Source organism: Lynx rufus, unplaced genomic scaffold (genome assembly GCF_022079265.1).
Source record: "Lynx rufus isolate CCGP_SWC_20201006 ecotype Redwood Valley unplaced genomic scaffold, mLynRuf1.p SCAF_18, whole genome shotgun sequence".
Lineage (NCBI taxonomy): Eukaryota > Metazoa > Chordata > Mammalia > Carnivora > Felidae > Lynx > Lynx rufus.
This window is the reverse complement of record NW_025814832.1, coordinates 3,614,621-3,630,716: the sequence shown is the minus strand read 5'-3', so window position 1 is coordinate 3,630,716 and position 16,096 is coordinate 3,614,621. Positions and strand designations below refer to the sequence as shown.

General features: G+C 41.0%; 1 protein-coding gene across 1 annotated transcript; it reads right to left on the bottom strand.

Moving 5' to 3' along the window:
• Positions 1–1,416: 1,416 nt before the first annotated feature.
• TMIGD1 (transmembrane and immunoglobulin domain containing 1) lies at positions 1,417–15,530 on the bottom strand. Its single transcript, XM_047080385.1, has 5 exons — positions 15,449–15,530; positions 13,293–13,571; positions 8,390–8,665; positions 2,522–2,625; positions 1,417–1,461 (listed from the first exon to the last, which is right to left on the bottom strand). Exons 1-5 carry the CDS (start codon positions 15,528–15,530, stop codon positions 1,417–1,419), a joined length of 786 nt encoding a protein of 261 aa, XP_046936341.1.
• Between the last annotated feature and the right edge of the window lie 566 nt (positions 15,531–16,096).

The following is a 16,096-nucleotide window of genomic DNA, read 5'->3' as shown; positions in this document are numbered from 1 at the left end:
ATGGTCTCTCTCCCTAACACATCCCACCTGTGTGGGAAAGCGAACCAGAGACTCTAAAGGGAAAAGAATGGAAATGGGCAAAGTCGAAGACAAATTAGAAGAGCTGCAATTTAAAACAGGTGTATGAGAAGGAGTACAGGTTGATTCATAATTAATGTCCCTGGATCTAGGCAAGTAACTGCTCCACAAGGGCAGAGGCTGCTTGTGAACAGACCGCTGGCTAGACCCCGTGCCCTGCAGGTTTTGTCTCCGTCACCATGTAAAGCTCACCAGGTCTGCAACTGTGTCACCAAACCACGATGAACTGAGAAAAATAAGGACATATGCTGACTTTTTCATAACGCTAAATTTATTCCATTTAAAGGAGTGCCTTATATTCTGAGATTGCATCCTTCCTTTTTTGAGTCCTAAAACGTTTCTTTTATGAAACAGCAACTAAAGTAGATGATAATTGATATTATTTATGTGCTTTCTTGGCGAACTTAAAATATCGATCACTCTATATTCAGCTCTCCTTTTGATTTTGGTTTTGCACCTTATTTGTGAAACCCAAATGTCCATTAATCTCCTCCCTAGAAAATATATGCTAAATGTTTACCAATCTCTCTGGAACAAATCTCAATTAACATACCTTTCAAGAAGAAGCCTTAACAGAATCTTACTTTTCATTCTTAATAGCGTTCTTCATAAAAATGTTCTGCAAGTATATCAAGTTAGTCATAACAACTACTGTTCAGTGCTTAATGAAACACTTCTTCATAACCTCTGACAATTTGACAGGAGTGAATTTAATAATAGCAATAAATACAGATGGGACTACATAAATCAAGGAAGTCCTGATGCAAAACTCTTGCTGTGTTAGATGGCATCTCAGCTTTCTCATCTGAAATGAACCAAGAACTCAATTATAACAATGATCATAGCAATATGAAAAAAATTCAAAACAAGAGTCATGGCCTTGGAAGGAATGCCTTTGTTCTTTTAACCCACTGCTTACTTCTCCAATGCTGGAGCCGACAGACTAGGTGTTATTTAGAATGAGGACTATGGCTTCTGACCTTGTTGTGAGGGAGAATGTAGCATGGCTTCCCCCAGGATAGACCCTCTCAGTCATTTACATCACGTGGCAGTACAATGAAGGTGCGGCTTAAGCATTAGCCCAAAACTTCCTAAATGGAGAGCAGGCTTAAGACCAATGGTACTCTCCTGTTCTAGAAAACCTTCCAACCTAGCCTCGCCTGTCTTCCTGTGAAGTGGAGGCAGATTCTCCTCCACCCTCCATTCTTGTCAGAACCTTCTTCTCTTCACCTTCCAGCACCTCCCATCTCAGGAGGAGTTTGCCTAGGATGGCCTTTATGTTGCACACCACTGTTACCCATCTGCTTATGGGAAATCATTGGCCCCAGCCCAGAATACTTACAAAGCTGTTTCTCTTTGAGGATCTTCATCCTTTATGCAGAGCTAAAAGCAAACACAAGGGCAATGAGTTTGCATGCTTTTCTAAGGCAGATAAACATTTTGAATGCATCAAGGTGGTTCAGGGGATAGGAAACCCAAATGTCTGTTAATCTCCTACCTAGAAAAATACGCATCAATACAGAGATGCCTGGAAATACAGACACCGCTGCACTAGTCCAGATCTTGTGTTTTGGCCATGTTAATCATTTCTGTATTGAACCTACAGAGATATAATCCTTGAATCAGAATGCTTCCAGGATTCTTAGGTAGTTGATTCTCTTTCTTCCTTCCTTCCTTCCTTCCTTCTTTCCTTTTATAGGAAAAATTTGCTTTGGATTAGAACTGGGGGTTGGGTGAATTTCTTCTTGACAGACACTGTTGCCCTGAATTACATGCAGTTACCATATATTTCAAAGAGATAGTGCTGTGTAATTAACTGAGCCTAGACCACACTGGCTTTTCCTTCGAGGCTCTCTGCCACTTTTGCCTCCCTTTGGCATTGAATTAACTGGTGGAGCCAAATGCAAGGCATTCACCAATACACACACATACTCTGCATCAAGCTAACCAAGAAGATTCACCATTCAACAATTCAGACTCCAGTCGCCCCACCCCCCCCCGGCCCCAGCCCCCGGCCCCAACCCCGCTGCTGCAGCTGCCCTTGTGGCTGTGCTCAGGAGGTGAGCAAAAAGTGCCACCTTTTTCATGCAGGTCTCTGAATCCACAGCAGATGTTTCCCTGTATATTTATTTATTGTACCAGAGGTACCATAGCAACAATAAAGGGAAATTTAAAAGGAAGAAAAAATCAGCCCCAAATCCCCTACTCCTAACACCACAGCTATTTTCATTCAGGTTTTTTCTATATGCACTTCCACTCTTTTGTTAAAGCCATCCTTATAACATACATACAATTTTTATGCCTTTGAGCAACTTCCACTTTAGGTCTTTAGAGAGACCATATTGTCCAAGTATGGTTCCCAATTCTAGAGTCACTTATATAGCCAGTTGTCTGCCTGTATTTAGATGATTTTTTACCTAAATATCTTAGAATACTTCAATACCTTCATTATACTTTTTCTTCTAGCGATGAGTCCAAAGCACAATGTCAGAAAGACCACAACACATGCAGCAATAATGGGTTCTATGGGTATAGCCACACCTTTATCTGTTGGAAATGCAAACACAGGAGATAAGAACTAACATGTATATGCTTTTTTAAAATTAAAAAAAAATTATTTATTTTTTAGGAGACAGAGAGGGAGACAGAGAATCCGAAGCAGGCCCCTGGCTGTGAGCTGTCAGCACAGAGCCTGACGTGGGGCTCCAACTCATGAACCATGAGATTGTGACCTGAGCCAAATTCGGATGCTTAACCGACTGAGCTACCCAGGCACCGCTATATGTTTCTCATTTATATGCTTCTACTAAGTCCCAGCCATGGCGCCTTGCACTCAACATGTATCATCCTCCAAACAACCCAGAAAGGTAGGTGTTAGTAACCTCATTTTGCAGGTGAGGAACCTCTTGTCCAGAGTCACAGAGCTAGTAATTAGCAGAGATGGGTTTTGAATCCATCCCTTTGTGAAAGGATAATTTATTATAATATGAATCACTCCCCCCCAAACGGGTAGTCAGACCATTTTGTGTTTTCTTCATCCAAAGTTTTTCCACTCAGAAGGTAGAAATAGGCTGAAATCAATGGTTTTTCCTGCCCTTTGAAAGCCCAAAAGATACTGGGAGGGATCTCTGAGAAAAGGAGGGAGGAAGGCTTTAAGAGCAAGAAAAGTTGAGGAGCCTGCTGGACTAAGGGGAGAGAGGCCTGTGGGCCCCAGAAGAGGTGGGGACCCTTGTAGCTGTACTGTGATAGTGCCTTAAGCAGGGAGAGGACATTATATAAGGTGACTACACGGTGCCCCTAGGGAAATGGGACTCTGAGCACCAGCCTTCCTAACCTTGGCAAAGATTTTCATACCTTTCTAAACGACGTGGAAGAACAGATAGTCTACTTCTTTTTTTTTTCTTTAATGTTTATTTATTTTGAAAGGGTGGGGGGCTGTGAGTGGGGGAGGGGCAGAGAGAGAGACAGAAAGAAAGAATCCCAAGCAGGCTCTGTGCCGTCACACAGAACCTGATGTGGGGCTCGATCCCATGACTGAATGGAAATCAAGAGTCGGTCGCTCAACTGACTGAGCCACCCAGGGGTCCCAGAGAGTGTACTTCTAACCTGGGTTAGAAAGAGATCAGCAGCAATCATAACAGCCTGGAAATGAAAACCCAGCCCATCGTTTTCTGAATACCAGGTAAACTCAGAGCTATTTTGTTCATCAGGCACTACAGGCACAGTGCCTGCACTTGCAAGCTTCCCAAAAGCCTATGAAAATATCTGAGACCTGGAAAATACATATTGGTTCCAAAATATGAAAATAAAGTGGCAGATTGGTCAAAATTAATAAACGTTTAAATATCTATAAAATGTAGCTTTATATCAACTGTAACCCAACAGCCAAATTTAAACCTTAAGAACCACATTAATAACTTATATATAATAAAACTCAAAATGTATGCAAGTTACAAACATCCTTTCAAAATTTTTACAGCAAAAAAGTATACTCTGTGTGATTCATTTTAATAAGTTTGATATGACATGGGATGAAACTTTTAAAAGATCAACAAAGATGTTTAAATGACCTCACCCAAGCCCCTGGATTCTGATGCCACCCCGGGACCAGGGGCAGGGAGCGGGGCTCCAATCTTTGCTAAGATAATATTTTAGGAACTTATAGGAAATAAAAAGTGTGCTATTTACTGTGTCCTTGAGTTTGTAGATTGAGTGTGGTCAAAAAGTTTTTACTAAATGACTACTGTGAGGTAGGTATGGTGCTCAGCCCTGCAAAAAATAGGTCAGACATGGAAGGCCTCATGGGGCTCACATTCTAGTAGTGAAGACAGACATTAAACAAACAAAAACCACAGACTGAGATCAGTGTTATAAAGGACATAGGGTCGTGAAATAGTATATGAGGGGCAAAAGGTGGAAAGGAGGGGAAGAGAAGACTTTAGATAAATCTCATTTCAAAGCCCAAGCCCTGTTTCCCTCAAGATTATAAACTAGCATTTATCCCTCCGTAAACGTATGACACACTTAAACCACTTACCTTTTACTTGTTTTCTTCTTTCCTGTATGTCTCGTTACTGTGCAGGATAATTTTGGGGAGTAAGTAGATTAAGCATCCTTTACTCTGGCTCTCTTTTAGCTGTTACTAAAAATTTTTCTCATGAGAGTGTGAGCTGCACCAATATTCTGGAGAAATTCTGCTCCGTGGGCCTTCTTATAAGCACCGGCCCTGTGAGAGCCAGCCCTGGGGGACACCGAAGAGGCTTAACCTTAGTAGGGGCCCTTTCTACTTTCAGTGCCAAGGAAAGATGTCAAAATGAAGGGGAGGCAAAGGAGGGACAATTAGGAAAAGAAATCAGAATTTGGTCAAAGATCTGGATATTTTTACCAAGCTGAATTAAATGAAGCCCCACGTGACAGCTTTCACTCCTTAAACAAGCTGATATAAACTGCCGGATCCACTAAGTCTCCCTTTGGATTTCAAGTTTCTAATGAAAGTGACTTTGGTCAGTATAACTGCATCTCTCCTGTTGTCCTGTTTTACTCTCTCTCTCTCTCTCTCTATTTTTTAATATTGTAATGTTTATTTTTGAGAGAGACAGTGTGCAAGCAGGGGAGGGACAGAGAGAGAGGAGACACAGAATCCAAAGCAGGCTCCAGGCTCTGTGCTGACAGCTTAGCCCAGAGCCCGATGCAGGGCTCGAACTCATGGAGCTGTGAGATCACGACCTGAGCCAAAGTCGATTGCCCAACCGACTGAGCCTCCCAGGCGCCCCCTGTTTTATTCTCTTATTTGTAACCAGATTTGGTAATTTTTCCCTCTCCATATTTATTATGCAAGAAAATCCCAACACACAGGGTAAACTCTCGTGCTCAAGATCTGTAATTACACTTCTAGCTTTGCATGGCCCCATTTAGAAACTACCCTACGGAGCCCTGAAGCCAGGAGAGGCTCGTGGCAAACACATTCAGCCTGAGCACAGGCAGCAGAGCACTTATTGCTGTGAAAGCAGCTGACAGCCTGGGAAATAATAGAGCAGGAAGAAATAAGAAAAACAAGTTGGCTTGGAAGGGTTCCATCCAAAACAGGATCCTGCCCACCTGAAAGCCAATTTGTCAAGCTGACATCCTGCTTGCCACACAAGTTGTATGTTTTTTTATCTCGCAGAGCACTTAAGATTCCTTCTTAACCAAGAGGGATGATATAATTCCCTGATCTCTGCGGGTAGCTTTTTACACCCAGTTAGAATGGCATGGCTGGAGGCCCCACCTACCGAGCTTTTGCAGGGAGGTGAATAGCCACAAGCTTCAGTAAGCTGCCTCTTCCACTGCTTCTACCCCATGAGTACTTGGGTTATTTGTGGGTTTGGTTTTTTAAAGCGGACAGACCCTGGGGGTACTCTCACTGCCCTGCAAGGACAAATTACTGAGCATGCCAGTAATCACGGTAACGGGCATTCAACTGGCAGCACCTCTTTCTCCCCACCAGCCTCTCTGTTGGTGTCCCAGACCCCCCTGAGGGGCAGGAAATAAGCCCTCCTGTCACATCGTCCAACCCTTCTGGCAGGGATTCAGTTGGCTTCCTAGGAACTAGCAAGAAAGGCAATGAGTGGGCACAGGGAAGCAAACGGCAGAGTGAATAATGTTCTAACAAGAAATAGGAGCCTCAGCTTGTTTGGCTGTTCTTGGCGTACTGGCCTCAGACCAGAAAATGTGTGAGCATTTTCTGCATCTGCTACACCAGGTATCTTGCCTTTCTCTTTTTTGTTTTTTGGGCTTTTTTTGGTATTGTTTGTTTGTTTTTCAGAAAAATAAAATTTTATTTCAACTGATCAACATTATCCAATTAGAGTAAGAAGGGAGTTCATAAATGTCCCCAAACTAAGGCTTTCTAACTGGAAAATTAACTTAGCTTGCCCAAGTCTGCAGATGACATAATCGGGTATGCCTCTCAGCTTCATAATTGCAGTTTTAACATGAAAACAAACTTAAAGATTTTTTTGGTATGTTTTTGCCTATATATTCAGCAATCAAAATTAACATTTTTTCTGACAGCATGAGAGAGAGAGAGAGAGAGAGAGAGCGCTCATGAGTGGGGGAGGGGCAGAAGGAGAAGGAGAAAGAATCCTAAGCAAGCTCCGTGCCCAGTGCAGAGCCCGACGTGACATCATGACCTGAGCCGAAATCAAGTCAGACTCTTAACTGACTGAGCCACCGAGGCGCCCTGCAAAATTAACATGTAAGGGTCTTACTAAATGTTTGTTTCAAATTAAAAGAGATGTTATCTAAGAAAAAAATATTTTAACCAAACTTTCAGGATCTGTATCAAAAAGGAAGTTATCTTTGAACTTTTATTCAGTGAACAGCAGCAAAGAATGATTGACAGGCTTGATTGTTGCCAATTCTGTCTCACACCGTCCTGCTTTTTCCCCCGGCTGGGGCATTGTCTAAAGAAGTCCCCAAGACCCAACATCCTCTACAGGTCTTTTCTGCTGTGCTAAGACTGCAGCTTTCTTTACCCTGGTATCAAGATGGCTATTCCTACTCAGGCATCACAGCTGCGTTCTTGAAAGTTTCTTTTTGTGCAGCTCACCTCAAGGTCAAATTTTGCCACAATTGCCAGTGGTAAGTGGAAATGTGGGAACACCGTTCTATATTCCATTTGCTCTCTGACCTCATTTCTTTCTACTGTCTTCCTTGCTTTCTCTGCTCAGGTCCCCTTTCTCTTTTTGTATGAATGAGAAATATGAGGAGGGAAGAACATTTGAAATTTCATTTGTTCTCTGTTATTGAAGAGGTGAAAAGTCTGGGTGGATGAAGCATGAAGCCCAAGAGAAAGACATTTTTCCACCATCTTCCCCCTCCCTCACTACTGATTAGCCTATAGATTACAATTTCAGGGTCAAGAGTGATTGTATTACTTTTTTAATTTTTTTATTAAAATGTTTTAAATGTTTATTCTTGAGAGAGAGAGAGACGGAGAGAGAGAGAGACAGAGCATGAATAGGGAAGGAGCAGAGAGAGAAAGGGAGACACAGAATTCGAAGCAGGCTCCGGGCTCTGAACTGTCAGCACAAAGCCCGACACAGGGCTTGAAGTCACAAGCTGTGAGATCACGACCTGAGCCAAAGTCGGATGCTTAACCAACTGGACCACCCAGGCGCCCCAAGTCAGGAGTGATTTCAGAGATTCACTTTCTTATCTGTCTTCCCTTCTTTATGTGTTTCTGACTTCTCTTTCTGTTTATCATTAGGCTGTAAACTCAAAAGTCCACTTCCTACAAACCTAGTGGCCCAGGAGAATTTACAGAAGTACTCCTCCCTAAAAGCCAACCAGAATTATCTGCTACCACTTGGTTCTAGAAAGGACCTTTGCTCAAAAAGCAGTGTTTCATATGGAATGGGCATGATCTCCTAAATGGAAGAATTAGAATTCTTTTTTTTTTTTAGGTTTATTTATTCATTTTGAGAGACAGAGTGTGCAAATGGGGGAGGGGCACAGAGAGAGGAAGAGAGAGAAAATCCCAAGCAGGCTTTTCATGATCAGGTCAGTGCAGTGCCTGATGTGGGGCTCAAACTCATGAACCATGAGATCATGACCTGAGCTGAAGGTGGATGCTTAACCAACTGAATCACCCAGGTGCCCCATGAATTAGAATTCTTAGTGGAAATTTCTTGGATAGGGGTGATTCTCCAAAGAAAATCGTTGGCTATTAACCATAATTAGCATCATCATTTGTTGCCACGCAAAATGTTTACTGAGAACCTATTCTGACTTTTGCACTGTGCTGGATATTACTTAAAAAGAGAGTTACCTTTGACAATGAGGTGAAAGTCCTTGGTCTCCATTTGCAGAGATGAATTTGCAATGCAGCTATAGGTTCCATTGTCAGATTTCTTGACTTTGGTGATTGACAGTTGAAGAGACTCACTTGTCTGTTGGACTTGGTGATTTTGCTCTAAATTCAGGATGTTACTGTTTTTGTACCACATCATTCGAGCCTGGGGGTTGGATTTCACATTGCAAACCAACTTCACATCACTGCCTTCCTCAACGGTTTGCAAGTCGTCTCCACTCAGAAGAGGAGGAACTACAAGACTCAAGCATTTAGGCTTAATTAGTGGATAAGCAGTAGTTTACTGACAGTGTTCAAGATCTTCCTTCAGTCTGTCTCACGCAGTCATTCATTCATTGGACAAAAATTTATCAAGTACCTACTTTACGCCAAGCGCTGGACTAGGAACCAAGGATACAATGGTAAATAACATACATCCAGTTCCAAACATTATAGAACTTCCATATGGTAGAGAAGATAAACCATGAAACAAATGTATATGATGATGAATCTGTACCAAGTAGACCATTTATAGCACTACCTAAGAGGATAAGCCTTGAGTCTTTGCTCTCTGAAACCAATCTGTACTAATATGTTGGAGAAAACAGTATAATATAAAGAAAGCAGGGATTGCACTTGTCCCTAATTCCATCTTACACCACTTTCTGTGACCTTGAGAAAGTTACTTAATTGCTAAGCAACTGCTCACTTTCTTCATCTAAAAAGTGGGACAATACCTATCTCACAAGGTACTGTACAGATGAAATGAGATAACACCTGTAAAGAATTTACCACAGTGCTAGTTACTATTTTTATGGTGGTGGCAGCGGCGGCGGAAGCGGCGGCTGCCACGGTGGTTTTGAGGTCTCCTCACATCCTCAATTTTTACATTTTATCTAACCGCATTTGCCCTGGCCACATTTCCCAATGCATATTTACATTTCCTCAATGATTCTCTAGAAATAATGTCCCCCTCCCAGAAGGTGCTCTGATTGTGGCAACTCTGACATCTATGGAAGGTGAATGTGACATTCTGGGTCCCTCTCATCCCTCTGGGTGAGCCAGTCCGTACTCCCTCCATGATAAGGGCAGTCCTAGAGACATAGATACTTGAACACATTTATCTTCACCAAATAATTCCAACCCTCACCTGCACCAGGGCTTTCCAACCAGGGCTTTCCAACACCCACCAAAGGGGAGAAAAGGCTGAGCTGACTCTTTCTCTTCTCCATGCCCCTTGCATTTTCTGGTTAAGGTGTAGAAGAATAATGAAGTGCTTGAAAAGCGGGCAGTAGGAAGGAGTTAGAGTCAGGGAAGGAAGAAAGAAAGAGCTTGTGTAATCTGCACACTGAATAATTAGACCCTGAGTAGGCTGTGCTATTAATAACTCTTTCAGAAGAATGACATTTTGCTGCTCTTTGGAATGAGCTTGAATTCTGTATCCGTATCCAACAAGGATGTTACATGGTATTCGGATATGTTGGAAGCTGCTACAATAGAGAATGTAACTATCAAATATACCATAGGACCTGTGGACATGTCCTATTAGTTGTTCCTTTTGATTTAACCATTGAAGGTCAATTTTAAATCATATCAGCTATATGTGAGTATTCCCTTTTGTAAAAATAGTACATTTCAGATAAAGTTAAGGTCCTCTTTGATTCCATATTGTTTGCTTCCTCCCCAAAGATACCCACTGCTATGAGTTTGACATAAATCCTTGCAGATCTTTTTTGAAAAAACGGGTTTTTAAGAAATGTTTGTTTATTTATTTTTGAGAGAGAGAGAGAGAGAGAGAGAGCATGAGCAGGGGGAGGGCAGAGAGAGAGGGAGGCAGAGAATCCCAGGCAGGCTCTGCACTGTCAGTGCAGAGCCCGACGAACGGCTTGCATCCACGAACCACAAGGTCATGACCTGAGCGCAAATCAAGGGTCCAATGTTCAATGGACTGAGCCACCCAGGGACCTTGAACAAAGTTTTTTATACATATAATTTATCAATAGGAAATACACTGTATTGTTTTTAGGAAGCTTATATAAAGACTTTCTCAAAAGCTTGCATGTTTTTGAGATATATCCACTTTGAACCACAGAGATCTGGCTCATTGCTTTTAGAGTGCTACAATATAATATAAGACTCTTGAATCATTTTGATTGGTAGGCATTATTTTCATTTTTAAAATGTTAATGCTTTAATAAATATCTTTGTATATGTTTCTTTAAGTACATTTTGCATGCGTTTCTCCAAGCTTATACCATCTAGAAGGAGAAACACTGGATCACAGGGTAGGCACCCTTTAAATTTTGATAAAAATTGTACAAGAGGTGGTCTGAATTTATACTTTCAGCAGCAACTGTGAAAGAAGGGTCAGGTTCTGTGAGAAAAACTTGTTTCTGCACACCCTCCCCCAAATTGTGTATTATCAAGCTTCCATGTAGTTCTCAATCTGCTATTTATAACAATAATAATACTTCCCCAGAATTGTACATTGTATTCTTATCACTTTTATGAGCTCATTTTGATTTATTGATTATGAGTTTGTGCCAGTTGTTGTCATTACAAATCACTGACCAGTTGGCTTTTTTATATGTGCTTAGCAACAGCCACATTTAGGAGATTGTTGTAAAGATGGTCTGAAACATGCATTCAGGTTGGAAAACTGAAAATCATTTCTTTAAGCCACCGCACGCTATCTGCCATGTCTCCCTTAGGAAGACAATGGAAGGGCACTGAGGAGCCTGGGGAATGGTGTTCTGTTCTCAGCTCCAGCTGTGATAATTTGGGCCCTCAGTCTGGGCCTCCGTTTCCTCATCTATAATTTTATAAGGATTATAAGACTTCTTGGGGCGCCTGGGTGGCGCAGTCGGTTAAGCGTCCGACTTCAGCCAGGTCACGATCTCGCGGTCCGTGAGTTCGAGCCCCGCGTCGGGCTCTGGGCTGATGGCTCAGAGCCTGGAGCCTGTTTCCGATTCTGTGTCTCCCTCTCTCTCTGCCCCTCCCCCGTTCATGCTCTGTCTCTGTCCCAAAAATAAATAAATGTTGAAAAAAAAAAATTAAAAAAAAAAAAAAAGACTTCCAAGATCCCCTGATAGCCTTGAGTACTATCAAAGTAGCCAAGAGGTAGCTTGCTAAAAACCACATTTTACTGATTCATAGAAAAAAAAAAAAAAGCTCCTTTGCCCAGGAACATGCAAATGTTTCACCCTGGAAACCCAAACTGTAAGATGCCAGTATTTTCCAGAGTTGGATTCTTCAGCCTTTTTTCTACCTTTTTATTTCAAGAGCAGTGACATCCATTTTTCACAGAAAAGTTTGCTGAGCTCATGGAGTCAAATGCCTTTGACTTTATTATAGGTTCTGAGTCCAGAGCTACTTCTTCCACCAAATCATACCACATCGTCACCTTATCCTACATCACCCCTCTCTGTATTATCCATACCTCCCTCACATAGCACCACTTTCCACCCAAAACACCTATGTGATCACCTATATGGAATTACTTGTAGGGCTCCCTTGCCCCCACGTGGTTCTACCAATGGGTTACCAATACCTGAATCCAACCATCAAAGAGTCTCCTCATTTTGGGTGTTAAGGTGATGTTAAGAGATTCCCAGGGTGCCTGGGTGGCTCAGTCACTTAAGTGTCTGACTCCTGATTTCAGCTTGGGTCATGATCCCAGGGTCATGGGACTGAGCCCCACGTGAAGCCCTATGCTGAGCATGGATCTTAAGATTCTCTCTCACTGGGGGCACCTGGGTGGCTCAATCGGTTGAGCGTCCAACTTCAGTTCAGGTCATGATCTCACAGTTCATGGGTCTGAGCCCCATGTCGGACTCTGTGCTGACAGCTCAGAGCCTGGAAACTGCTTTGAATTCTGTGTCTCCCTCTCTCTCTCTGCCCCTCCCCCACTTGTGCTTTCTCTCTCTCTCTCTCTCTCTCTCTCTCTCTCTCTCTCTGTCTCAAAGTAAATAAAGTATTTTTAATAAAACTTTTAACAAGTTTTTATTAAAAAAAAAACTTAGGGGTGCCTGGGTGACTCAGTCAGTTAAATGGCTGACTTCAGCTGAGATCATGATCTCATGGTTTGTGGGTTCGAGCCCCATGTTGGGCTCAGTGCTAACAGCTCAGAGCCTGGAGCGAGCCTGCTTCAGATTCTCTCTCTCTCTCTCACTGTCTCTCTCTCTGCCCCTCCCCAGCTCATGCTCTGTCTCTCAAAAATAAATACATGTTAAAAAACTAAAAAAAAATTTTTAAAGATTCTCTTTCACTCTCTTCCTATGCCCCCCCCAAGGTAAAAATAAATAAAGTTAAAAAAAAAGATTCCCAATGAATGTCTAAGTAGGACACAAAGCTAGAAACCACAAAGGAAAAGATCAGGGGTTTTAAATACATAAACATTTAAAATTTCAATATGGCCAAAAAAAGAACTATAAGAAGATCAAAAATAAATACAAGAAATACAATAATCTCAAATGACAAAAGGTTAATTTCCTTAATATATAGCCCTTATCCAAACCAATTTTAAAAAGACAAATAACCCAATAGAAGAATGGGTAAAGAACATGAACAGGCATTTCACAGAAAAGAAACATGAACAGCCAACACATTTATAAAAAGGTGGACACCCTTATTTGTAATTTAGAAAGTGAAAATAAAATTTCAAACCAGGCTGGCAAATTCTTTGAGTTGAGGATACTTGATGCTCACAAGGGTGTGGGGGAGTAGGCCCCCACCTGCACCGTTGTGGGAGCATAAATTGGGCAACTTGGCAATACCAAGCAAATGTTAAAACGCATGTAACTCTTTAGACCCAGATTTCAAGTACCACTTAATATAGTGCAGACAACACAGATTGACTTGCAATTTCTTCCCCCTCACTCACAAAAGACATTCAGCACCACCGAGATGGACACCGACTGATCCCTCCGTAGCTTGCAAGTAAAGGTGATTCCGTGGTCATTTTCACTGATGGAAGAGACACAGACAGAACTGGAGTTGATTTTGTTTCCAGATTTCAAATCCACTGTCCCCTCTCCTCGGTACCAGAGTAGTTCTTCCTCCCTGGTGTGGTTTTTAACAGCACATTTCAGAGATTCTTGGGAGCCAAGCCAAGTGTCCAGAATATAGTTCTCAGTTTTATCATTCACAGTTAAGACAGAACCTGAAAGGGCAGGAAGAAACTTTTAACATAGACTGAACATTCTAAATAGCAGAAATAGGGGATTGGTTAAATAAATCATGTTACATCAGTACAATGAAATACTCTGCAATAATTAAAAATAGTCATATTGATCTATATGATTTTACAAGGGAAAAGATTAATAAAGATAACAATAATGTATTATTAACTAAAAAAAGGAAAATGTTAAAATGATGGTTACAAAATCTTGCTGCACATCAGAATCACCTAGGGATCTTTAAAAACATATTGATGCTTGGCTTCCTCACCCAGACATTCTGGTTAATTGATATGAGTGCAGTCTGGGCATTGCGTTTGTAAAAAACCTTCAGACGATTCTAATGTACAGTGAAGTTTGAGAACTACTGGGTTAGAAAAGGGTATGTACAGAATTACCCTCATTTACACACACATACACACACACATTTATGAGGAAAATTTGGGGGAAAAATCTCCCTGTGTATACTGAATAGAATTAATAAAAGTAGAGAAATGCTTTCCAGACTTAAATTGTTTAATTCAAGGGGTGGGAAGTAGCAAAACAAGGGGGTGGGAGTGGGAAAGGACAAATGAAAAAAAATTGAAAAATACATAAGACACAACTCTAGGTGAATAGGCAGAATGTAAGTTACATCTGTAATAATTCCTATAAATACATAAAAATTGAATATGCAATTGAATATGGGCAAAAGTTGATTTGGAAAGATTTCTGATTTGTTGATGGGATTGTGGAAAAATGGGTCTTGCATTTCTGATGTTTTAATATTGTTTTGGCAGTGTGGTAAAATAATTGTTGGTTAAACAACTGGTTTGTAGGGTAGACAGGTTATAGAGTGGATGATCAGGATATATAACAGTTGTTTTTAATCTCTGATTTTCAGAAATGCATTCACTGTAACATACCTGAATTTTAATTTTTACTTTCCTAGTTCAGAAGCAAGTTAACAAAAACTAAGAATGACTTTAGCTGTCACAGACTTGCCCCCTACATAACATTTGTTAATATAGTCTGTAAACACATGAACTTTTCCTTTAGAATGCATAAACTACTGATGAAAATAATGTGACTTTGCAGCCTAGGATTTTTTAAAAATCTAGAGGAATATATACCAAAATATTGTTGAGTGCATCTCTGGATGATGGGATTTGGGGGACTTTTAGTTTTCTTTATTCTTGCATATATTTCCTGAATTTTTTTTTACTGACTAGGTATTACTTAAAAAAATTTTTTTAATGTTTATTTATTTTTAAGAGAGAGTGCTAGCGGGGGAGGGGCAGAGAGAGAGGAAGACCCAGAATCTGACGCAGGCTCCAGGCTCCAGGCTCTGAGCTGTCAGCCCAGAGTCCAATGCAGGGCTTGAACTCACAAACTGTGAGGTCATGACCTGAGCTGAAGTCAGATGCTCAACCAATGCCCGATTGGGGCATCCAGGTGCCCCAATATGTATTACTTTTAAAACGGATGTGTGTGGGGTGGGGGGGGTGCGAAGGGTTCGGTGAGATCCACTTCCAGACTGGGGTAGAGAACAAGTACAGGAAGGATTTTCCTGTAAGTGGTGTGTTCAAATAAATAGCATAGCCTGTTTGGGATGTGATTAGTAATGGAATGCATTAAAATGTAGGAAAATTCTGGCTGTGGCTCTGGAGAGAATAGAACATTTACTCTGTCTCATAATTACCAGAACCATAAAAATATTTTTCCATTGACTGTTATGTCATGTTGTCTGACTCCTGTACTCTGAGCCATATCAACTGTGTATTTGGTGATTTGGATTTTGGATTTTCCCAATGCCCACTGATAATTTTTTAATCTGAAATTTTTCTTTATTTAAAAAGAGACCAAAAGAATATGAACTTACTTGTCACCTCACAGGGCAGAAACAAAATCACTAAGAGAAGAAATCTGCACATTCTCATTAGGCAACTGATCTTCCAGGCCATCTTTAACAAATTTACGTCTGGTCTGCTGGGGGGAAAAAGGGAGTAGTTGGTTCTGTACTTTGGTCTATGCTGAGTTTATGAAACGTCCTCTTGCCTATTACGCATTTAAAATAAAATCCCAGATGAGTCATCCCAGCTGTAACAGTACAATTTCTAGTTTTTAATTAAACAATCTTGTTCTGATTACTGAGTCCAAAGTACTTTTAGTATTCAGGATATTTTTTTAAGGCAAGAAAAAGAAAACCACAAGGAAATAGGCTTTAAGATATAGGGCAGCTATAGGGCAGCCCCAGGGAAGGTAGAACCAGTCTTCCCTGGAGAAATTGATAGAATGTCATTTTAACAGAAAGAGAAAGAAACTCCCTTCATTCACAGACAGTCTCTACTGAACTGTAGTAATTCTGATCTTGAAGGCCTGTCTTGGGTCATTTTTGTAAAAGTTGCTTTCTGCTAAAGAGAGTTGTTGAGATTGTTCCAAATCCCATAGACTCAAAAAGTTAATACCTTAGAGAAGACTCAATTGCAGCATAGACTCTAGTCCTTTTTTTTTTTTTTTTTTAAGTTTA

Excerpts from the sequence above, each read along its gene's own strand:
- TMIGD1 (XM_047080385.1), bottom strand. The coding sequence starts at position 15,530 with ATGGCCTGGAAGATCAGTTGCCTAATGAGAATGTGCAGATTTCTTCTC. Across the intron at positions 8,666-13,292 it reads GGTGGTGCTGAATGTCTTTT|TTCCTCCTCTTCTGAGTGGA; the intron begins GTGAGTGAGGGG and ends TGAGTCTTGTAG. Across the intron at positions 1,462-2,521 it reads GAAGAAAAAGTATAATGAAG|CTCTGCATAAAGGATGAAGA; the intron begins GTATTGAAGTAT and ends GTTTGCTTTTAG.